This window comes from Plectropomus leopardus, chromosome 22 (assembly GCF_026936395.1).
Source record: "Plectropomus leopardus strain MGB_pleo_1.0 chromosome 22, ASM2693639v1, whole genome shotgun sequence".
In the NCBI taxonomy this organism is placed as follows: domain Eukaryota; kingdom Metazoa; phylum Chordata; class Actinopteri; order Perciformes; family Serranidae; genus Plectropomus; species Plectropomus leopardus.
In genome coordinates this window covers 43,819-69,146 of record NC_142197.1, presented here as the reverse complement: position 1 = coordinate 69,146, position 25,328 = coordinate 43,819, and the positions used below count along the sequence as shown (strand labels likewise).

The window sequence follows — 25,328 nt, the reverse complement described above, 5'->3', positions numbered from 1 at the left end:
CACATTCTGACACACACACACACACACACACACACACACACACACACGATGAACATGTTTGTTTTGTTTACCTGTGAAATAAAGAGATAAACATTCAAACACATAATGAACATGTTTGTTTGTTTGTTTGAGTTGTTTTTGTTTATTGTTTACAACAAGGCTACATCACCGATGATGTCATGGTGTCAGTCTCTCATTACCCAGAGTTCACTCTGTCTCACTTTGTGGAAAAACAACTAAAAGTCAACCAAAGTTAAAAAGGTCAAAGGTGACGCCAAATCCTCTTCCAGCAGCTCGCTGCCGCTCTGCCCAGAGCATCATGGGAAATCTTCTGGCTCCTTTATGGCACGGACACAAAAACATCACGACCAAAGTCCCAAAAATAAATCTTCTCTTAAAAACTGTTGGCCAGACGCCCTGACCCCGCCCATCGGCTGGACCCGACCCGCCCACCTGACACCTGCTGCAGGTGAGGTCAGGTGAGGTCGGGGGTCGGGCTGGAGGACTCAGTCTGTCCAATCAGTCCTCACTCAGTCCCTCAGAGCTCCGTCCCTCCTCGTATTCGTCGTCTCTGTGGATCCTTGTCTGCATCGCAGCTTTTTGCCGTCACCTCTGAATGTTGGTCAACAAAAGATTTAACCTGCGCAACGACAAACACACCCACTTTAGAACACCTGGTGCTATTTGAACAGTGACCTGAGTGTGAACAGTTACCTGGTGGTGTGTGAACAGTTACCTGGTGGTGTGTGAACAGTTACCTAGTGGTGTGTGAACAGTGACATGGTGTTGCGTGAACAGTAACCTGAGTGTGAACAGTTACCTGGTGTCGTGTGAAGGTTGCAGCTATCGGAACAGTCGGGTGAACTCTCTGATGGCCCAGCACACCTGTTTACACTCCTCAGCACTGAAGAGAAGAAGAAACACGTTACATTTACCTTTTTTGTCTTCTCTCGAGTGAGACACGTAACTGTGTTTCGTCGAATGGCTGAGGAATGGCCCGCCTAACTCTTTCTCTGATTGGCTCACCCTGACCTTTATACCCTAAACCCAACCAATCCAAACATCACAGCCAACAAGTATGAAACAATCAGAGGGACAGTCAGGTGGGTCATTCCTCTGGTATCCATGGAAACAAGAATTCCTCTTCGGGTTTTATCAGGAGAAAGTTTTATTACAAAGCTATCCGTCATTCAGTGTTTAGGTAAACTCAGCTGGTTCAGGTGAACTTATGTGGTTCAGGTAAACTCAGCTGATTCAGGTGAACTCATGTGGTTCAGGTAAACTCAGCTGATTCAGATGAACTCATGTGGTTCAGGTAAACTCAGCTGGTTCAGGTAATCTCAGCTGGTTCAGGTAAACTCAGCTGATTCAGGTGAACTCAGCTGGTTCAGGTAAACTCAGGTGTGGTCGATTTGTCTGAACTTGCTGCGAGGACTCCAGTTTTTCTGCGTTCCACATTTAGACCAACATGTCTCAACAGGAACCTGTCAGACGTCTCAGGCTGCTGATACAACACATCCCTACTATTCCAACATGTTCCTAACCGCCTCGCTGTCAGCTCCACGTGTCCCTGAATATTGTCTTCTGACTCTGAACGAGCGGTTGACTGACATTGGACCTAAAAGTTTGAATCATCAGCTGATGATGTTTAAGGTGTTTCAGCGGAGTTGCAGGTGTGGGTGGTGTTGCAGGTGTGTTGTGGATGTGTTGCAGGTGTGTTGTGGATGTGTTACAGGTGTGGGTGGTGTTGCAGGTGTTTTGTGGATGTGTTGCAGGTGTTGGTGGTATTGCAGGTGTGTTGCGGGTGTCTTGTGGGTGTGTTGCAGATGTGGGTATTGTTGGAAGTGTCTTGCAGGTGTGCTGCGTGTGTTGGTGGCGTCTCACCTGGTGACCTGTTTGTGGAAGTCGGTCAGCTGTTTGTGGGTGACGGTCACGGCTCCTCCGGACGTCTCCTTGGGTAAACCTTTCAGAGCGTTCTCTAACCAGCGACAGAACGTCTGGAACAGAAGGCAGAACATGAGCACACCTGAGGGCCAACAGGTGAGTCACCTGGACAGGCAGCCCTCTGAATACTCACCGGTCTGTCAAACACCATCACCTCCCACAGCACCTCGGCCACATCGGGCAGCGTGTACGGCGGCAGACAGAAACAACACGAGTGCATCAGCTGAGTGACCAGCTGCTGGCCGTGCTGCTCCATGGCCTGACCAATCAGCTGCTTCCTCACCTCAAAGTCCTCCTCGTGCTGCGGGGACAGAGATGTGTTGGACATGTCCTTCATGGTAAACTCAGAGGACAGAGACGTGTTGGACATGTCCTCCACAGTAAATTCTTACAGAAGAGAAATGTGGTGGACATGTCCTCTGCAGTAAACTCAGAGGACAGAGACATATTGGACACGTCCTCTACAGTGAACTCACGTCGTTGGACACTCCGGTGTGGATCAGGTCTCGGACAAACTTCATGACACTGCAGTTGGCGTCTCGGTGGTCCAATGAGGTGGCAGCGATAGCGCACTGGATGATGTGAACGATGATGCTGCTGCTAAGTAAAGTGACAGGACTCCTCTGGACAAACCTGGACAGACAGACACACAGGTAGATATACAGGTGAATAAATACAGGCAGATACACACGTAAATGCATACAGGCAGATACATAGGTGAATAAATACAGGTAGATATACAGGTAAATGCATACAGGTAGATACATAGGTGAATAAATACAGGTAGATATACAGGTAAATGCATACAGGTAGATACATAGGTGAATAAATACAGGTAGATATACAGGTAAATGCATACAGGTAGATACATAGGTGAATAAATACAGGTAGATATACAGGTAAATGCATACAGGTAGATACATAGGTGAATAAATACAGGTAGACACACAGGTAGACACACAGGTAAATGCATACAGGTAGATACATAGGTGAATAAATACAGGTAGACACACAGGTAAATTCATACAGGTAGATGTACAGGTAATTGTATCAATTATATATCAGAGGACGTTTCAGAATGAAAGCTCAGTCGATAAACTGTTTGCATTCAGGTGAACCTGCAGACTCACCTGGTGGCCAGTCTGAACAGGTCGTCCACAGTGTCCGGATGATTCCTCAGACCGTTTGGCTGCTCCAGTAGCTGGAAGGTCGGCATACACAGAGCCTGGAGGAAGAGGAGGTCACCCTCATCAGTATACATGGTCACCTGGTCTACAGGTGTATTCTGGTCTACAGGTGCGTTTACCGGGTCTGCAGGTGTGTGTTTACCTGTAACATGTCCAGCAGGCCCTGCCGGCAGCCCTCCTCCATGCCATATTCGTCCACCAGAATGCTGCCCAGGTACAAGAAGCAGGAGTGTGGATACACCTGGTACACACTCACCATCTGACGACAACAAGCATCCAATCAGAAACCTCCGTGAACACGATTTTTAAAACACGTCAACAGGCGTGTTCAAGCTAACACACACCTTAAGATGAGTTAAAACATGTAAACATGAGACCAGGGGAGTCTTTTCACACATCAGAAGAGACCAGGTGAGTCTCACCTGAGTGACGAGTGGCTGCAACAGGGAGGCGGAACCTTTCCCAACACATCGAACAGCGAACCTAAGACAGCGACAGCACCGCTCCACGATCCGGTTATCAGCCTGATGAGTATTCAGAGTCTCCGACAGAACCGGCCAGATCTGCAGGTGCGTCACATGGCACAGGTAAGATATGGTGAGAATATGTGTAGGGCTTCAACAACGTATCGATAAAATCGTTTATAAATGATAAATAAATGTGTTGGCAACAAATAAAATTATCGATTCGTTGTGTCATGCGGTTATTATGTCGCTTGCTGTGTCCCGGGACTGTTTACGTCACATGCAGACGGGAGAGAGCGTTTCCTACGAAAACTTCAAAAGTTTGGAAGCATTTCACGGTTATGATGCAGCATCTAAAACGAAAGCGAAAGTGAGGAGGAGGAGAGCTTAACGGCAGGGTAAGTCTTGACAAAAAAACATATGTTCAGTTTTAAAGTAAGGAAACGTAACGGTATGTTGCAAAAGCTGTCGAGTTAAGGTGAGCCCAGGTGAGTTCAGGTGAGTTCAAGTGAGCTCAGGTGAATGAAAGTGAGCTAAGTTAAGTTCAGGTGACTTCAGGTGAGTTCTGGTAAATTCAGGCAAGTTCAGGCCAGCTCAGGTGAGTCCAGGTGAGCTTAGATGAGTTCAGGGGGGCTTAGGTGAGTTCAAGAGAGTTCAGGTGTTTTACCTCTTGGATGACTTTCTGACAGGGGTGAGTCTGTCCGTTTTCTACAATGGGGTTTGTGTGTCTGAGAGAAAAACAAACAACATATATGAAAGTGTTAATGTCTGCTGCTTCGCATATTCAAATAAAGTTTAAAATTTGACTACAGGTAAATCACCAGGCAAACTCACCTGAAGATAACAGCCAGTCTGTCGAGCCACACAGTGGGATCAGCTGATTTACCGTTTCTAGATTCTTCAGTCAAAAGCTGAAAGACAAAAAGACAAAACTCTGGTTTAAGTTTGAATATTTGTCTGTTATTCAAAGACTCCAGACAGGTGAGACAGGTGAGACAGGTGAAGGACTGAGACAGATGACTAACCTTTTTTAGAGCCATGACCTGAACAGCACAGAGATCACTGAGACACTCTGAGATCTTTTCAAGAGGAAGACGAGCCAGGACCAGAGCTGTACCTGCACAGGTAAATAAATCAACTGTGACATCACAGAGACACACCTGAGGACCAGAGCTGTACCTGCACAGGTAAATAAATCAACTGTGCCTCAGAGTAGACTGAACCTGAGCAGAGAAACTCTGAGTTTTCAGTTCCAGAACAGCTGATTAGAATAAGAATAAGATCAGTTAATTTTTTTCAGCCTGCAGACTGAATATAAAGATTATACAAAGATGTGTTTATTAATTATCTTCACATCCAGTCTGAGGATGTTCGGCCTGAGAACGTCATGGAGAACAGACAGACATCATCAGTGGAGTGCAGAGTTAAAAGCAGAGCTTCTTATTTTACCCCAAATAAATTAGAGATTTTAATGGCTGCACATGTGGAACATGAACATATCTTGAAAAAAAAAAATCTAATATGGCAGCTGCAGCTAAACAACGTGAGATGGCGTGATAGTATAATATTGCAGTGTAAATGCGTCAGTTTTAAACACTATGAAGTTTATGAAATCAACTCATTCATTAATCACTTTCACATTATGATGGTAAGTCGGTGAGTCGGTGTCTTGTTTCTCAGGAAGATCTGAGACATGACTATCTAGTTGAAAAGTGGCTAATATGTAGTACACTATAAATATTCAGTATATCTGTTAATTCAGAATGAATAGGCCTCTTTTTTAACCACCTAAAATGAGATCACAACATCTACGAGTCACTAATCACACATTTGTTTGATCATTTTGCCAATTTGTTCAGTTGTAGGTGTGAGGAGTGACACTGCAGAGCGACGGCTGCAGAGTGACGGCCGCAGAGTTCAGGAGGAGCGTACCTTTAAGCAGTCCGACGGCGGCCTCGGTGGACAGGGCAAAGGAGTCAAGGGCGCGGGCGATGTCCAGCAAACCCTGGAAGTGTTGGGCCATGTGATCTCTGCAGACAGAACAGATGTTGTGGATCGCCTTCGCCGCCGCCGATGCCAGTGGCTTCTCTCTGAGGCCCTTCATCAGGTAGTTCAACACCGGGTCTGAGGGGAAGCGGAAACACAACAAACAGTCAGGATTACAAAATTAAAGTTCCCCCTCACAGAGTCAGGACAGTAAAACAGGCTTTACTATCTGCAGTCTGATTCGCCTTTGACCTTTAACCTGACATTCAGTCTGTTTCACTTGTGACCTTTAACCTGACCTTCAGCCTGATTCACCTGTGACCTTTGATCTGACCTTCAGTCTGATTCACCTATGACCTTTAACCTGACCTTCAGTCTTTTGCTCAGTGAGGAGCCTCTTTAGAACCTACCTGATGTGCAGTCCTGTTTACTGGTTCCCAGTTCCCAGTATAACACTGGTCCTGTTTCAGTTTACTGGTTCCCAGTATAACACCGGCGCCTTTTCTGTTTACTGGTTCTAGGGCTGGGCGATATGGCCTAAAACTAAAATCTCACATTTTTTCACACCAAACCCAATTTACGGTTTTTATCGATTTTTTTCCTTCTTTAAAACAAAGTACAAATGACAAAGAAATTACTCAAAACAAGTTTTGCTTTTGATTTTTGCGGTAAAAATAAAAGGCCTCTGTTAATATAGTAAACTGAATTTCCCTTTGTGCATTTTCAGCGTTTACTCTCTAACCAGCTGCTGTTGGTTGTTCCGTCTTTCATATACGGGGCGGACGTTACCCCCCGTCCTCCGTGGAGATTATGCGCGTGGTCGGGGAATCTAAATTGGGAGAAACACGGGAGAGATGGGATGCCGGACACCAGCAGAGGACAGGAAAAAATGGGGGTGTCCCAGGAAAATCAGGAGGGTTTGGCAAGTTTGCTTGTACCTCCTATGGAGAAAGATTTAGAGAAGAGAAGTACTTCACCGTCCTACGCAAACCTCGCTAACCTTTAGGCCTGGCGGGGGTCTCTAGTCTCGTTAACATTGTAGGGAAACACTGCAGATTTGCAGCGGGTCGCTGTTCTGTCATACGGGACACTGCGGGAAAATGCTTCCACTAATGTCGGCTGCTTTTGACCGTCTGTTTGTGGACTGACGCCGTCTCGTGCATCTCAGAGACACCTTGTCCCCTTCGGCTGCTGCCTCCGTTTGACATGTTGAGACAAAGTGGTCGTGTTTAGTTGTAACAGCCTTTAAATAAACTTTGCAGAACTGTGGTGTGTTTGAGATCTGATGCCGCAAAACTGAAACTAGTTCCAAATGAATGACAAGACTTTTGTCTTTTTTGGGTCTTTTTTTCATTTTTAAAAATTGCCCTGAGCCACAAATTTCAATTAATCGATAAATTCGATTAATTGCCCAGCTCGAACTGGTTCCCAGTATGACACTGGTCCTGTTTCAGTTTACTGGTTCCCACTATAACACCAATCTTTTGTCAGTTTACTGGTTCCCAGTATAACACTGGTCCTGTTTTCAGTTTACTGGTTCCCAGTATAACACCGGTCCTATTTCTGTGTACTGGTTCCCAATATAAATCTGTTTAAGTGACAGGTTGAACTGGTACCGAGGAATCTGGGGTTCCTGTCGACGACCTCACTCATCTCTCCGACCAGCTCGATGCTGGTGTAGCGAACCGCCATGTGGACGCTCTCTGGGAGGAGAACCACCTGCTGCAGAACCTCGGACAGTGTTGGGTTGTTCTCTCTGAAAGTGACAGATTACAGCGATTTAACAGAGAGAACGACAGAACCAGACTGAGGAGAACCAACGTCTCCTTTCTCTGTGTTTTGCAGGAAGAAAGCTTTCAACAGAGTCTGGACGTTCAGTAACAGAACTGAAAACAAAACGTGTAAATCCTTTTGTACCTCCAGGATATTCAGTCGGTTTAGAAGAATTTACTGATCAGCATTTTCTGATTTAAAGAACGTCCCGACTTCCGAGGAACGGATTTCAACATGAAGTGAATATTCAGATTTACTCACGGATCGACACTTTTAGCGATCGCAGCCATGATGAACAGAACCGCCTCTGTCACCTCCCAGGAAGGGTTCCCTTCCTTTAACGTAGAATATAACTGAAGACAGAGAATGTCTTTTAATGTAGAACATAACTAAAAACAAACAGCAAACTTTTTAAAAAATGTAGAAAATACTCAGAATGTGTGAGACCAGAACCCAAAGAAATAGAGAAGAGCCCTTTGATAAGAACTCGTGGTTCTGATCGGAGGTTACCTGAGAAAAACACTCCATGGATCCGACCAGGAAAATGACGTCTTTGACGAGGTCGGAGACTCTCATCCTGAACTCCCCGAAATCATCAGTGTCCTCAGGGATCCCCTCCTGCAGGTGAGAACTCAGGGTCAGGTTGTGGACAGTCAGAAGGGGTTCTGGGGTGAACCGGATCGGTGACTTACGTGGTCAGGGTCCAGCTGACAGTGCCGGGCCAAACAGTGCAGCAGTCTCTGGATGTACGGTCTGAAGATGGAGTGGAGAGCCGCATCATTGATCTTATACAGGTGTTCTCCCAGACGGTACCAGAAGTTAAAGGAGATCTCCACCACCTGGACCAGAACAAAAACCAGAATACAGCAAGACCTCCATCAACTTCAAGACTTAAAGAAGGCCTCCAGGACCTGGACCAGAACACAGACGAGACTTATAGGAGATCTCGAGGTCCTGAACCAGAACACACACCAGAACCCATCTTGAAGGAGGTGGGCCTGAGGGTGTACCTCGTACTGCGGGTGTCCTGCACAGATAAGCAGCAGCTCCAGGGTTCTCAAATCCCCCATCCCCTGTCCCGGACTCCGGACAGTGGTCTCCAAAAAGGTCTCGCAGAGCTCGGTGAAGATGCGGCAGTAGTTGAGAACTCTGAGGATGACACGTCAAATAGAAATGAGACAGAGGATGCAGATTGGACTCTGAACATCAGTCAGAACCTGGTTCCTGTGGTTCCTCACTTGTCCAGGTCCTCCCGAGCCACCGCCATGTGATACGCCGTCTCCAGAGTCAGGACGCCCTGGAAGAGCTGCAGAGCCAACGCCATGTTGGTGTCAACGTTCTCGATGGCGTAGAGCGCCGAGCAGACGCAGTCAGACGCCGCCTCGTGGAGGTTGGTGGACGTTTCATCCCTCTGCTGTGGAGACACAACAGGACTTCTTGTTTCACCTTTGAAATGAACTCTTCCTGACCCTGTAAACAGGGTCATTTTCCAGGACTTAGACAGATTTTACAGAACATACATTCTCTGTAACAACCATTGAGACTCCTCATCGGTTCTGTTTCATTACTGTATAACAGCTTTTTAAAATATATGAAAAAAATCGGAGCGGGATCAGAACTGAATATTTAAGTAGAGCTTAGGGACTGCTTGTTATTTATGAGAGGGGGTGGGGTGCAGAAAGGGGAAGGCATATCAAATATTTTTTTAAGCCCTCGGGAGGGACTGATGTTTTTATTTTGGCTTTAGGGGATAGGAAGACAACTTTAAATAGCCAGATTTTGGATTTATTTTTACATATGATTTTTTGGGAAAATTTTCTTAAATGTTAGCCAATTTTAAAAGAAAATATTTTGGTGATTTTTTTGTTTTTTTGTTGTTGTTTAAAAACAAATTGTCGTTGAATTTTCACATTTCTGAAGGTCTTTAAATAAATCATTTTCCAGGTTTTTCACGATCGTACAAGCCCTTAAACGGGACATTGGGAAGCTCACCAGGACTTGGAAGAGGACCATGAGCAGCTGGTTACCGGCCATGAAGTTACTGTCCAGGACTCCCAGGTTGAACCAGCTGCCTAAACAGCGAAACACCTTTATGAGCATCTTCTCATCGTTCCCCGTCTTCTCCACACACGATGTCTGCAACAAAAAAACAAAAAAAACAAGAGAGAGCCACTCTGAGGTCAAGAGCCAGAACCCTGGAAAAGTGGAGCAGTTTATATCACATATCCAAGTGGAGCAGTTTATATCAAATATCAAATATCAAATTGGAGCAATTTATATTAAATATCAAAGTGGAGCAGTTTATATTAAATATCAAAGTGGAGCAGTTTACATTAAGTATCCAAGTGGAGCAGTTTATATCAAATATCAAAGTGGAGCAGTTTATATTAAGTATCCAAGTGGAGCAGTTTATATTAAGTATCCAAGTGGAGCAGTTTATATCACATATCCAAGTGGAGCAGTTTATATCAAATATCAAAGTGGAGCAGTTTATATTAAGTATCCAAGTGGAGCAGTTTATATTAAATATCAAAGTGGAGCAGTTGGTGTTAAAAAATTAACGTGGAGCAGTTTATATCAAATATCAAAGTGGAGCAGTTTATATTAAATATCAAAGTGGAGCAGTTTATATTAAGTATCCAAGTGGAGCAGTTTATATTAAATATCAAAGTGGAGCAGTTTATATTAAGTATCCAAGTGGAGCAGTTTATATTAAATATCAAAGTGGAGCAGTTTATATTAAGTATCCAAGTGGAGCAGTTTATATTAAATATCAAAGTGGAGCAGTTGGTGTTAAAAAATTAAAGTGGAGCAGTTTATATCAAATATCAAAGTGGAGCAGTTTATATTAAGTATCCAAGTGGAGCAGTTTATATCAAATATCAAAGTGGAGCAGTTTATATTAAGTATCCAAGTGGAGCAGTTTATATCAAATATCAACGTGGAGCAGTTTATATTAAGTATCCAAGTGGAGCAGTTTATATCAAATATCAAAGTGGAGCAGGTTATATTAAGTATCCAAGTGGAGCAGTTTATATCAAATATCAAAGTGGAGCAGTTTATATTAAGTATCCACGTGGAGCAGTTTATATTAAATATCAAAGTGGAGCAGTTTATATTAAGTATCCAAGTGGGGCAGTTTATATTAAGTATCCAAGTGGAGCAGTTTATATTAAATATCAAAGTGGAGCAGTTGGTGTTAAAAAATTAAAGTGGAGCAGTTTATATTAAGTATCCAAGTAGAGCAGTTTATATCAAATATCAAAGTGGAGCAGTTTATATTAAGTATCCAAGTGGAGCAGTTTATATCAAATATCAAAGTGGAGCAGTTTATATTAAGTATCAAAGTGGAGCAGTTTATATCAAATATCAAAGTGGAGCAGTTTATATTAAATATCAAAGTGGAGCAGTTTATATTAAGTATCCAAGTGGAGCAGTTTATATTAAATATCAAAGTGGAGCAGTTTATATTAAGTATCCAAGTGGAGCAGTTTATATTAAATATCAAAGTGGAGCAGTTTATATTAAATATCAAAGTGGAGCAGTTTATATTAAGTATCCAAGTGGGGCAGTTTATATTAAGTATCCAAGTGGAGCAGTTTATATTAAATATCAAAGTGGAGCAGTTGGTGTTAAAAAATTAAAGTGGAGCAGTTTATATTAAGTATCCAAGTAGAGCAGTTTATATCAAATATCAAAGTGGAGCAGTTTATATTAAGTATCCAAGTGGAGCAGTTTATATCAAATATCAAAGTGGAGCAGTTTATATTAAGTATCCAAGTGGAGCAGTTTATATCAAATATCAACGTGGAGCAGTTTATATTAAGTATCCAAGTGGAGCAGTTTATATCAAATATCAAAGTGGAGCAGTTTATATTAAGTATCCAAGTGGAGCAGTTTATATCAAATATCAAAGTGGAGCAGTTTATATTAAGTATCCACGTGGAGCAGTTTATATTAAATATCAAAGTGGAGCAGTTTATATTAAGTATCCAAGTGGAGAAGTTTATATTAAGTATCCAAGTGGAGCAGTTTATATTAAATATCAAAGTGGAGCAGTTGGTGTTAAAAAATTAAAGTGGAGCAGTTTATATTAAATATCAAAGTGGAGCAGTTTATATTAAATATCAAAGTGGAGCAGTTGGTGTTAAAAAATTAAAGTGGAGCAGTTTGTATAAAATAGTGAAGTAGTCTGTATTGACTGATGCGGCGGAGGTTTCTCACCAGCAGGGTGACCACGGTGCTTGAGTAATACGCCAGATCTTCAATGATCTCTGTCCTCCGATTGGCACCGATCCGCAGAGATCGGCTGTGAACTTCCTCGGGCAGCACGGTGAGGATCTCTATGAGGAAGGGCATTGAGCTGATGTCATCATTGTACCTGAGAGGGGGCGGAGACATCTGTTATCTGCTGAGCGACTGGTGGCCATGTTTGTAGTTCTTGTCTACAGAGGAGATGAGTTTCAGACAGTTGTGTGAATTCCTACTTTTCTATGAGTGTGTGAACGCATCCTTTCCATGAGGCCATCTGGAGAGCGAGGTCTGCGATGGCTAACGCCAGCTGAGAAAATAAACAAACAGACAACCGTCAATAACACTCTCGCTGAAATAACTGTTTATAAACAATAACAAACAGACGTGTTATTATGTATCAGAGTGTCAGTGTGTATATAAACTTTATAATCAATAAATAAAAAGACGTATTATTATATATCAGAGTGGCTGTGTGTTTATAAACAATAAATAAACATGTTATTATATATCAGTGTCAGTGTGTTTATAAACTTTCTAATCAATAAATAAACAGACGCGTTATCATAAATCAGTGTGTTTATAAACTTTATAATCAATAAATAAACAGACACGTTATCATGAATCAGTGTGTTTATAAACTTTCTAAACAATAAATGATAATACAAATATATATATGAATATCTGATGAAGCCTCAGACGGACATAAACTCTGCTGATGATCAATAACATGTATCAGTTAGTTTAACCCTTTGTATATCTGTATATCTTTGATTTTTTTTTCTGGTATATCTTTGATTTTTGTATTTAAAACCTGTACATTTTTTCTTCGTCTTTGATACATGCCTATTTGTGCACTTTTGTATATTTTATATTTTGTATATATTGATATTTTATACATTTTTTCTGTACACACGGCTGCTGTGACAAGTTAATTTCCCACAAGTGGAATAAATAAATGTGTCTAAGTCTAAGTCTAAGACACCTGGATCCATGTCAGGATTCTGGTGCTGCACTGCCTTTCAGAAGCTATTTATCCCTTCGAAACCTGAACACATTGGTTCGATTTCTTTCAAAAACTTGAGAGAAAAAAAAAGCAAAGAGAAATTTGGCAAACAATATCCCAAAAGCTAGGGGGACAGGTCTTTGAGGTTCTCTAAGGTTACCCGTGTGACGATGATGGGGGACAGGTCTTTGAGGTTCTCTAAGGTTACCCGTGTGACGATGATGGGGGACAGGTCTTTGAGGTTCTCTAAGGTTACCCGTGTGACGATGATGGGGGACAGGTCTTTGAGGTTCTCTAAGGTTACCTGTGTAACGATGATGGGGGACAGGTCTTTGAGGTTCTGGATGTGGGTCAGCAGGGAGTCTCGCAGTGCATTGTGGGTCTCTGGGGGTAGCTCGTAGAACGAGGTCTGGATCTTCACCTTCATGGTCTGAGCAGCAAAGTAACACGACTCCACGTCCTGTTTGAGCTGCAGCAGCTGGTCCGACACCTCCCACGCATACATCTGTGGACAGGAAGTGATGTCAGAACACACAGCTGTGGACAGGAAGTGATGACAGAACACACAGCTGTGCAAAGGAAGTGATGTCAGAACACACAGCTGTGGACAGGAAGTGATGTCAGAACACACAGCTGTGCAAAGGAAGTGATGTCAGTACATATATTCACACCTGAGCAGCTCACAGAGAACCTCATGTTTTTAATTTCTTGAAGACAAACTGCTGACTAACAGTTAGCATTCATGTGTTCACGCTGACAACAACAACAACAACAACAACAACAACAACAACAACAACAACAGTTCACGTGTTCACACTGACAATAACAACAACAACAACAACAGTTCACGTGTTCACTCTCTCGGGGGTGTACCCGGGTCTACCTGTCTGTCGAGGCACCCGTATCTACCCACCTTCCTTTCGGAGCGAACTTCCGGTAGCAGCCATGCTAACATGCTAACAGAGCTCGCGGCCTGCTGAATTAACCCTCTCGGTCTGAATGAACGCGTGAATCCACCACAGAGGAAGAAGGGCCGCGGTCCCGATGAACACACGAACTGTCAGCAGTTATCGGAAGAAGCTAACACTCGGCTAACTCTTTCCGTTTTCAGCCATTCATTTAGCTAGCTTAGCGTAGCCACCGTGCTAACGGAAACCTGCTCTGAGCCTGCGCAGTTGGGCTCACCGCTCTGTTTTTAACCCAGTAAAACACATAAACCCGGGTCCACCCGGGTCCGCCACAGCCCCGCACAGCCCCGCACAGCCCCGCACAGCCCCCCTCCCCGTACCCCGGCGTCTCTCACCGATCTCTGCAGCTCTCCGAGCCACAGCGAGGCGCGCTCCTTCCCGGCCGGGTCCGGGTCGTGGTACAGGGCCTGCACCGCCTGGTAGACCAGGGCCAGGCTCGGCTTACCGCCCTCCATGAGTCGGTCAGGGGCGGGACCAGATAAGGCAGAAAGTCCGGCAGATAGTCCTGCAGGGCGGCGGGTCTGAATCCTACAGGGTCCTGGTCCTACAGGGTCCTACAGCGGCTGAGAGTCCGCCATCTCACACTGCTGCCTCCCTGGTCCGGCTGGAAAAACCGTCACGAACTTTAGTTCCGCTCTGACAGGATGAAGTCACCCCTGCAAACCAAACCCCATTCAGAAAACGTTCAATTTAATCTGACCAGACTCCGTTAAAAAATTCAATTCACCCAATTTAATAATAAAAAAAAACTCTATTATTATTATTATCATCGTTATTATTATTATTATTATTATTATTATTATTATTATTGTTATTATCATTATTATTATTATTTATTCTGACTGTGGTCCGCCCACCCAGTGCAACAGCTTGTTCCGGGAGGTTAGGGGTTAACCATGTCTCTGTGAAGACGTGCAGAGTCTCTGATGTCCCATTACTGAGTGAGCCTCAATCACATCTCATCCACTTTATCGTCCTGTGAGCGGACATCAGACAGGAGAAGGTTTGAGCAGCTCTCAGTCCGAGCCGGGTCAGCCTGATGCCGGCTCTCCTCCCGCCCTTCGTCCGGCACTTTCGGTTTTGTTTCTTGCCTGTGGTCTGACTGGCCGCTCGGCGTATGCCATTTGTGGGTTTCCTCTCACAGTAGTAAGTAATAACAATAGTGATGTACTAGTAGTTTTAATCATGAATATAGACAACACTTTTTTTCCTCTTCCTGAGATACATCTGAGGTTTCACCTGAGAATGAAAAAATATTTATATATATATATATATATATATATAACCCTAACCCTAACCCGTATCTTACATCAGGAGAGGATTTTCAGATTCCCCGATTAATAATTGTTATAATGGAAATGTTTTTCATAATACTCAGTGATTTATCTCAACAACATTGTCCAGCCGCACACATCCAATCTCACACATCGAGTAGAACTCAAACGTTCATCTTTAAATAATTAGCATTTTATTGAATTTTAGTGTAGATTTTAGTCTACAAAATGACTCCAAAATGTATAAAATAAATACAATTAAAAAATTAAATATAAAATGAATATATTAAAAACAATAAAATAAAACTCCAATGCTAAATCAAATTTAAAAAGCATCCAAAATGCTAAAATACCACCATATATAATAAAAGACAGAAAACAAAATCAATAATCAAATATCAGTTACAATGAATGAATTTTTTATTTTGAACATGTAAACATAACAGGGAAAAGAAAAGTCAAAATTACAGTAAACATTTACAAGCAGACAAAAATAAATGAATATGCAAAAGAAAAGAATATATACATATACATATATATATATATATATATATATATATATATATATATATATATATATATATATATATATATATATATACTGTGTATATATATATATATATATATAGGCCCCAGGCTACAGGGATGCCACAGCGCCTCTTTGGGAGTTTCACACAGAGAAACACACAACTATACAAATTCTCATATGTAGAGAGAAGAAGCAGAGACTTGAATTTCCGGTTCTCAGTCAGAGAAGATTTATTTAAGTTCGAATGATAAATTACTTGGTTGCATAAAGCTGAAAAGGAGGCCAGTTAAAAATGAATGTCTTTTACTACAAAACATATTCTAACATCTTAAAATACTAATACGCTGAAATATTAGTGCAGTATATTGTGAGGGACACACTGTTGTTGTAGTCACCCTGCAAGACAAGAAAACACACCAGGGTTAGGCGAAACACAGCACTTAGCATGCAATAAAACAGTACAAGGAAATCACACAAAGACTACACAGCACAATGGCACGCACTGAAACCCAGGAGAAGGAGAAACCCTCCGCCCGGAGACCAGCCTCCCGCAGGTACACATCAACCCAACCGTCCTGTTTAACTGCCATATCAAAATCCCCTTATTTACTCCCCACAGCGGCTGGTAGCCAAAGAAATAGATAAGCCCGAGAAATATGTTTGGGCCACCGCTTTACAAACGATATAACTGAGGTAAATCAACAATAATCAAAATCCAATAACAAATCAATAGAAATAAAAGCAATAAAAAAGGGCCAATAATTAGGAAAACTAGCTAAAAGGACAAAAACAGCAGTGTCACCTGAGCACACCACATTAACCTCTTAACTGCTCTCAACAGCAGAAACATCACCTGTTTTATCATTACCTTTGCCGAGCACAGCCGAATCTGCTCCTCGCTCCCCTGAGAAGCGCACGTTACTTACACGTATCATATAACCCCTTTGATATGAAATATCCAGGCACACACCTGCAGGCTGCGGATCACGGACCACGCAACCTGTCCTGTCCAGATTACTCTGCACACACCTGCACCGGACTTGTGCTCTTCAGTGCAACAGGGAAAGCTAATGCTACCTGCCGCCAGCTCTGGTAGCCTGCAAACAGTACCTGTCAGGATGTCAGGGAAATAATCAGGCGTGCACACAGATCACGTGCACACAGAACAGGTAAGGGCCATACCATGAGTTTAACGCTCACCTCCTACACGGCAGTACTGGGAGTCATGAGAGGTGAAGACAGCCTGACTGAGCCGTACACAGCTCACCTGTTCCCCTTACAGGGAGGGGCCTCTACCCATTAAATATATATATATATATATATATAAACATTTAGTGATTTGATTTACATATCCGAAAAGGAGTAGGAAGAAGTGCAAACTTATTTAATACTCCTGCATAATACACTGATGGATAATTATTCAGCTTCCTTCTTAATATAACATGTACAATAGTTGACAAGGAAGAGACAAAAAACACAAAAAAATAAATACATAAATGGCAGTCACTTTGAAGTCGTCAAACACCCTCTTCATTCCTGTACCTTGTGAAAGCCATTTCTTTGTACTGCTTTTTAAATAGGATTTTGTTTGGACATTGTTGAAGATCCACTCAGACTGCGCTGCAGTTTCACTCCACGAGAGAAATACAAAAACTCCTCTCGTTGTGCGTGCACTCAAAACTTTTCAAAACTGTGAATTGGAATTTTCTCCTTAAATTATAGCCCCCTTCCCTTTCAATGAACATTTTTTGATTATTTTCAAATAGATTATTCTTAGCTCTAAATAGGACTTGTGCTGTTTGAAATTCCACCAGATCTGTAGATTTTAGTAATTTTGATTGTAAGAATAATGAGTTTGTGTGATCCCAGTATCCAGCCTTGTGAAAGATTCTTATTGCTTTCTTTTGCAAAACAATTATTGAATGCAATGACGTTTTGTAGTTATTTCCCCAAACCTTGTCACAGTAACGTAAATACAGAAGAACAGTAAAGAATGCGGAGTGATTTGTAATCTAAAACCTGCCTCGCTTTGTTTAATACTGCAATACTAATTCATACTTTTGTCTGTACATGTTTGATGTGTGATTTCCAGTTTATTTGTTCATCTATTATAACACCAAGAAATTTTGTTTCATTTACTCTTTCAATATTATCACCATCTATTTGAATATTTACCTGTTTCTGATCTCGCCAGTTTCCAAAGAGCATCATTTTTGTTTTGCTTAAGTTTAATGATAATTTATTCTGATTAAACCATGTTTTTAGTTTACTGAACTGTTCATACTGTATATTGTATTGATAAATTCATTTGTCATCAGCTAAATGAAACTATCATCCCCACATTTGTATGCACCATAATCTAATACACAATCATCACAGCTATTCTCAGTCCCATCTGTTAATATTGTGTTTTTGGTGTGAGCTTTATATCAATATCAAATGTTAATTTACTGAGCAGGATATCAGGCCAGAGGACATACAGCATATGTGTTAAAACAGAATTCTGTTGGGGGGTTAAATTACTGCATATTGAAATAGCCACAGAATGAATCTTTACTTTGTTTAACATCAAATACTAATAAAAGCAAAGTAAAGTCGGCCTACGATCACGGCTGAGTGAAACATGTCCTGAATGATTTTTTTATATTTCATTTTCAGTTACTTCCAAGTGTTTGACTGGATGGAGCATCCAGTCAAACACTTGGACTGAACCCAAATGAAAATCAAAATGTATTCAATCCACCACTTTTTCATCTGTATGCTACAATTTAAATAAAGTGCGGTTAATGTTAAGTTAATGGACACGTGCGTTTGAACTTACGCATTGACAGGGGCAGCAATTTTCTCCCATGATGCTTTTCTCTCCTTAGTCAAGTCAATTTTATTTATAGAGCCCATTATCACAAAATATGGTTTGCCTCAGAGGGCTTTACAGCAGGCACCCTCCCTCTGCCCTCAGACCCTCACATCACCCGAGGAAAAACTCCCGAAAAACAACCCCTGAACGGGAAAAAGGGAAGAAACCTCAGGAAGAGCGGTAGAGGATGATGAGAGATCCCTCTTCAGGACGGACAGACGAGTGATAGATGTAAATAACAAATGAAATACAATCATGGCAAAAAAGGAAAGAGAAAGAGAGAGGGGGATAGAGGGGGAGAGAAGGGAGAGAAGGGGAGAGAGGGAGAGAGGGGGAGAGAGGGAGAGAGGGGGAGAGGGGGAGAGAGGGGGAGAGGCACAGCAATAATAGAAACAGACACATGTCATATTACAATAACGGTAGGTGTGAAATCATTAATTGCACTCTGTGATGATGTTGAGGGAGATGATAACAGTCTCATGCACATGTTGATAGGGAGGTGTCCAAAGGCAGGATCACAGCATCGGCGCAACCAGGTCAGCTGTTACTTTTCTCTCTAAAAAAGGGCTCATGTTCCTCTAATGGGGTCGAGGAGCTCAATTTCTGTTTCTCAGCGGTTGCCATGATGAATCGAGGTATCGGGGCTCCGCCGATGACGGCTTTTATCGAGGTCGTGGTCGCGCTGAACTCAGAGTGAACACGCTCAGAGTTTCCGGTCTCTGAGTAAATCAACTCAGAGTTCAGGGTTAGACTCAGAGTTTGATTAACCTCTTTTCTGGAATAACCCCTGTAAACAAACTCATGGAAACGAGCAGGTGTAAATAAACACCTGCAAACACGTGTAAAAAAACAGGTGTAAACACAAACTGAGCACATGGACTCACTCATCGTTCTCCTCGTGCTGCTTTAAGAATTATGTCCTTCATATTAAAATTAAACAGATGTTTTTCTTTGGAGAAAACTGAGATAGAGGCTTTCATTTTCACCAACATGGTACTAGTTCCTTCATCTTATGTTGACCCATTCAGAGAACTTAGACCAACAAAGTGGTTCAGAACCTGAAAACTCTCAGCTGGAACCAAAAACAGGCTCATTTTATATTTTAAACCTGAACACTGAACTGTAATGTCATCAGGGGTCACATGATCATTTTCTATCTTCTCACCGTTAATGTTGGTTCATGCTGTTTTTGGGGGTAGAAATATATATCTGTAACAAGACAAAAGTTCAAAGGTCGTCGATGTGATCTGCCGTCTTCTGACTGGTTTAGTGGAAAACACAGAGGTCCAAAGATCCTGAACGCTGATCCATGAGTTGGGTTTCAGGCTGCAGAGAATCACCTCGAAACTGAGGTCATATCATACCCATGCTCCATCCAACCCACAGCCTGGGTATGAAACGGCCCCAGCTCCGACGGACAGTGCCATCGCAACTTCATCAGGCCGATGGAGAAACTGAAACCGAGTCAGAAACAAAAAACTGAGCCAGAAACATAAAAACTGAAACCGAGATAGAAACAAACTTTCAGAAATAAAAACTGCAATGTTCAAATTCTGTTTATTGTGAAAAAAAAGAAATATGACGTAAATCAGAAACAAACCTTTGGTGAATTCACTTGTCAGTTTCTCTGAAGGAGATGATGAACGGATGAGGACAGTTTCTGTAAAAGAAGTGAAGATGAAGAGAAGAAGTGAAGAAGTGAAGATGAAGAGAAGAAGTGAGGAAGGAGTGAGGATAGTGGCAGCAGAGACTGACGTCTTTATCTAGGTGCTCAGATTAACCCCTCATCATCCAGCCCAGTGTAAACCAGTTTAAAGGGTCTTTTTGAGTCTAATCTGCAGATCTGACGATGTTTGGAGGATTTCAGTGTAAATCTGCTCAGGTAAATCTCAAACATCCAGATTATGTGAAGTCACATGGACTGAAAACGTAAAGGATTTATTGATCTCTGTGTTGAGAGCTGCTACTGCGGACTGAGCCTCAGGATTAACCCTTTAGACTTCAGTCATTCACCCTTATCTCTCCACTGGGACAATGCCGTCAATAGCACATTTTTTTGTGGTTATTGTTAAAAACACGTCAGACGACATCATATCAAACAGAATTAAAACAACGAAATGTTTGAGCTAAAACTCTGCAGTCTATATTTGAATTCTTTGTGTGAAACTAGTCTGAGTCTCTTGACTTCAGTTTGTGATGAATGAGTGAACGATGCCAAAATGTGCGACATGAACGAGCTGCGGGATGTTTTATCTGTACTGATCAGTGATCAATCAGTAAACAATTAAACACTTCATTATTAATTCTACCACAACTACCAACAAACAAGCCAATAACAGACGATAACAGCTGATGACAGCAGATGACAGCTGATAACAAGTGATTACAGCTGACAACAGCTGATAACAGCCAATAACAGCCGATAACAGCCGATAACAGCTGATCACAGCTGACGACAGCTGATAACAGCCAATAACAGCTGATGACAGCAGATGACTGCTGATAACAAGTGATTACAGCCGATAACAGGTGACAACAGCTGATAACAGCTGATCACAGCTGACGACAGCTGATAACAGCCAATAACAGCTGATGATAGCCAATAACAGCCGATAACAGCTGAGGACAGCTGATCACAGCTGACGACAGCTGATAACAGCCAATAACAGCCGATAACAGCCGATAACAGCTGATCACAGCTGACGACAGCTGATAACAGCCAATAACAGCTGATGACAGCAGATGACTGCTGATAACAAGTGATTACAGCCGATAACAGGTGACAACAGCTGATAACAGCTGATCACAGCTGACGACAGCTGATAACAGCCAATAACAGCTGATAATAGCCAATAACAGCCGATAACAGCTGAGGACAGCTGATCACAGCTGACGACAGCTGATAACAGCCAATAACAGCCGATAACAGCCGATAACAGCCGATAACAGCCGATGACAGCTGACGACAGCTGATAACAGCCAATAACAGCGGATAACAGCTGATAACAGAAAATAACAGAACACTTTCCTCCTCACTAAAATATAACATAAAGCTGTAACAGTCAGATCCGAAACAGAGCATATCATTTTGTTTGTTTGAATTTGATTTGTATGGAGATCTGCTGAATACTCGTTGGAAGAGAATGAGAAGAACATCTTTTTAAAACATTTCTTTATAAATGACATTTCCAGAATGATTTAATGTGACAATTCAGAACTTGATTGATGCATCGCATTTACAGAAATTCTCCAACAGACTGTGATGACTTTTGTCAGACTGGGGCAGAACTGAGCAGTGTTCATCCTTAAATGTCACACCATAATAGAGGCATAAACTCAAGAAAACAGCAGTAAAACACAGCCAACAGTGAAAATTGTATGGTTTATTTTTTATTTACTGACCCGTAGCTGTTTAAAATACAGTCCTCACAGCTGAGATGGCCATTCATGGTAAAACAGAGAGAAAAAATGTAAAGTACAAACCCTGTACTGCTATAATGCTGTAAGATGTTAGTACACCAGCATATTAATGTGACCACTGAATCAGTGATATTTCTGGCACTAATATTATTTTCACACATTTTTACCATTATAGTACATTGAAAACATCCCAGAAATGTTGAAAAAAAACCCCCCACCAAATCACAGATACAGATATTCTTTCACCAAATATGTAATCGACTAACAGTACAAATATGGTATTAACATCAATGAATAATCAAAAGATGTTTTAAAAAATATTTTTAACAACATTATTTTTGCTTCACTCTCTTTACCAGAAAACACTGAACGAAATGTTTGGTTGAGTGTGTTTTCATAAACTTGTATTTTTTGTCTAAAGGTCCATGACTGTGTGAAATTTAACACCTCCCGCAAAGCGCTCCTGTCTGCAGGCTGACGTTCTGTTTACAGTCACAGCGTCACCTGCTGGATAATTTAGTCAGAACAAAGCTGAACTGACCAGGTATAGATAGCTCAGTCAAAACGAGTTCACTTCAGTCAGGAACAGAGACTAAGAGTGAGCTCCTACAGACAGCTTAGCAGGATATTTTCAAGGCAAAATGCTATCAGAGATGGACTGAAGCACAGTATTTGTCAGATAAAAACATGATTATCGTTCTGAAATTAATTCAGACTGATGGACTTTGCAATGAAGCCATCAGCTAAATGCTGACTTGGCGTCATGTGAAGGAACCACCGTTGATCTTGTTCTTTTAGTGTTTCTACCAATGAGCAGATCAAGGAACTGTTTATGTTAGATTTACTGATTACGTCCTGCAGCTACTTCCTGTTCTTTGTAGTAACTGCGTCCCTGATTTCAGCCTGTTTGAGTCCGTCTATAAGCAGATTAACGTATCGTGCACAAAACAAGATAACTTGATGAGTTAATCCTGAAATGTGACTTTGAAGGAAGTAAAGCAGCTCTTCAGAGTAAATCTGCCAGGGCTTAATGAGCGTATATAAGGACAAGGACGTCCTCTGGTGTCTCAGAAACTTGGGGCCACTATGGGGAAAAACTTCCACCTGTATGAGAACATCTCGAAGGTGAGTCCCTTTGAGGGGCCCCAGTACCACCTGGCTCCTCAGTGGGTGTTTTACCTGCAGACCATCTTCATGGGCTTTGTCCTGTTTGCTGGGACATTGGTGAACTTCATTGTCCTCTTTGTAACGCTCAAGTACAAGAAGCTGCGTGTCCCTCTGAACTACATCCTAGTCAACATTTCCGTAGCTGGCTTCGTCTTTGTCACCTTCTCCGTCAGCCAGGTGTTCGTCTCCACCCTGAAGGGATACTTCTTCCTGGGTCACACCATGTGTGCCCTCGAGTCCGCCATGGGCTCCATTGCAGGTAAATCATCTTTCCCCGGGAGGGGACACATTCATTTCCTGTCAGCAGTCCAGTTTGTCCACTAAAGATTCAACAAGGAACCTAATTGGTTCACTGTTTCAGTAAATATGACACAAAGCTGTTTTGCCAGACATCAATGTTTCTGTCCTCTGTCCTCCGTCCTTTCTGACCCGTTGTGTCCTCATCTGTCCTTTTTCCTGTCTGACCCGTTGTGTCCTCATCTGTCCTTTGTCCTGTCTGACCGGTTGTGTCCTCATCCGTCCTCTGTCTTGTCTGACCTCTTGTGTCCTTGTCTATCCCCTGCAGCACTGGTGACGGCCTGGTCTTTGGCAGTCCTGTCCTTTGAGAGGTACCTGGTGATCTGTAAACCGTTTGGAGCCTTTAAGTTCGGCAGTAACCACGCTCTGGCAGCAGTCGCCTTCACCTGGTTCATGGGGATCAGCTGTGCCACGCCTCCTTTTTTCGGCTGGAGCAGGTAGATGACTCGACAGTGGGCGGAGCTTCCTGAAGAGTTCACCTGATGATGTAATCATGATGTCATGTGTTCAGGTACATCCCGGAGGGTCTGGGCTGCTCCTGCGGACCTGACTGGTACACTCACAATGAGGACTTCCACTGCAGCAGCTACACCAACTTCCTCATGGTGACGTGCTTCATCGCTCCGCTCAGCATCATCATCTTCTCCTACTCCCAGCTGCTGGGTGCCCTGAGAGCGGTGAGTCAGGCTGCACCTGATCAATACATCAGCCAGCTGATAAATACATCAATCAACTGATCAATACATCAACTGAGGCTGCACCCCATCAATACATCAATAAATCATTAAATCAATACATCATCTGAGGCTGCAACTGGTCAGCGAATCAAACAATGAATAAATACATCAATTGATTCAATCAACAAACTGAGGCTACACTTGATCAATACATCAATACAGCAATAATTCAATCAATCAATCAATGCATCATCTGATTAATCCATCAATCAGTTATCGTCAGTAAATTAAACATGGCCTGGTTTAGGGCCCTGGTCTAAGGTGCTGTTTTAGGGTTGTAGCTTAAGGCCCTACTTTAAGGCACTGCTTTAGGGTCCTGGTCCAAGGTGCTGGTCTAAGGTCCTAGTTTAGGGTTCTGGTGTAAGGTACTGGTTTAGGGTGTTGCTCTAAGGTGGGATTTTGAGGTGCTGGTTTAGGCTCCTGTTCGAAGATGCTCGTTTAAGGTCGTGGTCTAGGATGCTGGTTTAGGGTCCTGGTCCATGGTGCCAATTTAGGGCCCTGGTTTGAGATACTGTTTTAAGGTGCTGGTTTGAGGTCCTGGTCTAAGGTGCTGGTGTCCTGTGTTCAGGTAGCAGCCCAGCAGACAGAGTCAGCCTCCACCCAGAAGGCGGAGAAGGAGGTGTCACGGATGATTGTGGTCATGGTGGGTTCCTACGTCACCTGTTACGGTCCGTATGCCCTCGCTGCTCTCTACTTCGCCTACTCGTCAGACCAGGACAAGGACTACCGACTCGTCACCATCCCGGCCTTCTTCTCCAAGAGCTCCTGCGTCTACAACCCGCTGATCTACGCCTTCATGAACAAACAGGTGAGCAGACAAGTGAACAGACAGGTGAACAGACAGGTGAACAGACAAGTGAGCCGACAGGTGAACAGACAGGTGAACAGACAGGTGAACAGACAAGTGAGCCGACAGGTGAACAGACAGGTGAACAGACAAGTGAGCCGACAGGTGAACAAACAGGTGAGCAGACAGGTGAACAGACAGGTGAACAGACAGGTGAACAGACAAGTGAGCCGACAGGTGAACAGACAGGTGAACAGACAGGTGAACAGACAAGTGAGCCGACAGGTGAACAGACAGGTGAACAGACAAGTGAGCCGACAGGTGAACAAACAGGTGAGCAGACAGGTGAACAGACAAGTGAACAGACAAGTGAACAGACAGGTGAACAGACAGGTGAGCTGAAGGGAGGTGAATAATATTTTGAAAACTTTGGAACCTTTCCAAAGGTGTTGCCCCGTGTGTCTCAAGGTATGTGTTCAGGTGTGTGTCCCGGTGTGTCCCCTGCAGGTACCTGCTGTTATTTAACTGTCCTGTATCTGGTTGTCTCTCTGTCCTCAGTTTCATGGCTGCATCATGGAGACGGTGTTTGGGAAAAAAATGGATGAATCCTCGGAAGTGTCCTCAAAGACTGAAGTGTCCACAGTGTCCACAGCATCTTAGTATTTGGGACAAACTGAGTCT

The 25,328-nt window shown here is 42.7% G+C and overlaps 2 protein-coding genes and 1 long non-coding RNA gene across 4 annotated transcripts; 1 reads left to right on the top strand and 2 right to left on the bottom strand.

Moving 5' to 3' along the window:
• Nucleotides 1–114: 114 nt before the first annotated feature.
• Nucleotides 115–14,192, bottom strand: tnpo3 (transportin 3). Of its 2 annotated transcripts, none has more exons than XR_015775470.1 (23): nucleotides 13,915–14,192; nucleotides 12,916–13,116; nucleotides 11,842–11,915; nucleotides 11,579–11,735; nucleotides 9,347–9,490; nucleotides 8,593–8,768; nucleotides 8,365–8,503; nucleotides 8,047–8,193; nucleotides 7,865–7,972; nucleotides 7,616–7,707; nucleotides 7,198–7,337; nucleotides 5,528–5,719; nucleotides 4,621–4,712; nucleotides 4,430–4,506; nucleotides 4,263–4,323; nucleotides 3,554–3,694; nucleotides 3,274–3,390; nucleotides 3,075–3,169; nucleotides 2,421–2,577; nucleotides 2,078–2,245; nucleotides 1,885–1,997; nucleotides 781–904; nucleotides 115–736 (listed from the first exon to the last, which is right to left on the bottom strand). XR_015775470.1 is itself a non-coding variant. In XM_088072456.1 (23 exons), the coding sequence occupies exons 1-22, from the start codon at nucleotides 14,032–14,034 to the stop codon at nucleotides 844–846; spliced, it is 2,772 nt and encodes a 923-aa protein (XP_087928582.1). In that variant the 5' UTR covers nucleotides 14,035–14,191; the 3' UTR covers nucleotides 115–640; nucleotides 821–843. The 2 variants fall into 2 exon arrangements, 1 of the variants encoding a protein (XP_087928582.1); XM_088072456.1 differs by having other exon boundaries at nucleotides 115–640; nucleotides 821–904; nucleotides 13,915–14,191.
• Nucleotides 14,193–21,602: 7,410 nt separating this feature from the next.
• LOC148185824 (uncharacterized) lies at nucleotides 21,603–24,761 on the bottom strand. Its single transcript, XR_015775577.1, has 2 exons — nucleotides 24,521–24,761; nucleotides 21,603–23,816 (listed from the first exon to the last, which is right to left on the bottom strand). It is a non-coding gene; the product is annotated as an uncharacterized LOC148185824 (long non-coding RNA).
• Nucleotides 22,731–25,307, top strand: opn1sw1 (opsin 1 (cone pigments), short-wave-sensitive 1). Its single transcript, XM_042511680.2, has 5 exons — nucleotides 22,731–23,085; nucleotides 23,392–23,560; nucleotides 23,635–23,800; nucleotides 24,429–24,668; nucleotides 25,206–25,307. The coding sequence occupies exons 1-5, from the start codon at nucleotides 22,746–22,748 to the stop codon at nucleotides 25,305–25,307; spliced, it is 1,017 nt and encodes a 338-aa protein (XP_042367614.1). The 5' UTR covers nucleotides 22,731–22,745.
• The last annotated feature ends 21 nt before the right edge of the window (nucleotides 25,308–25,328 follow it).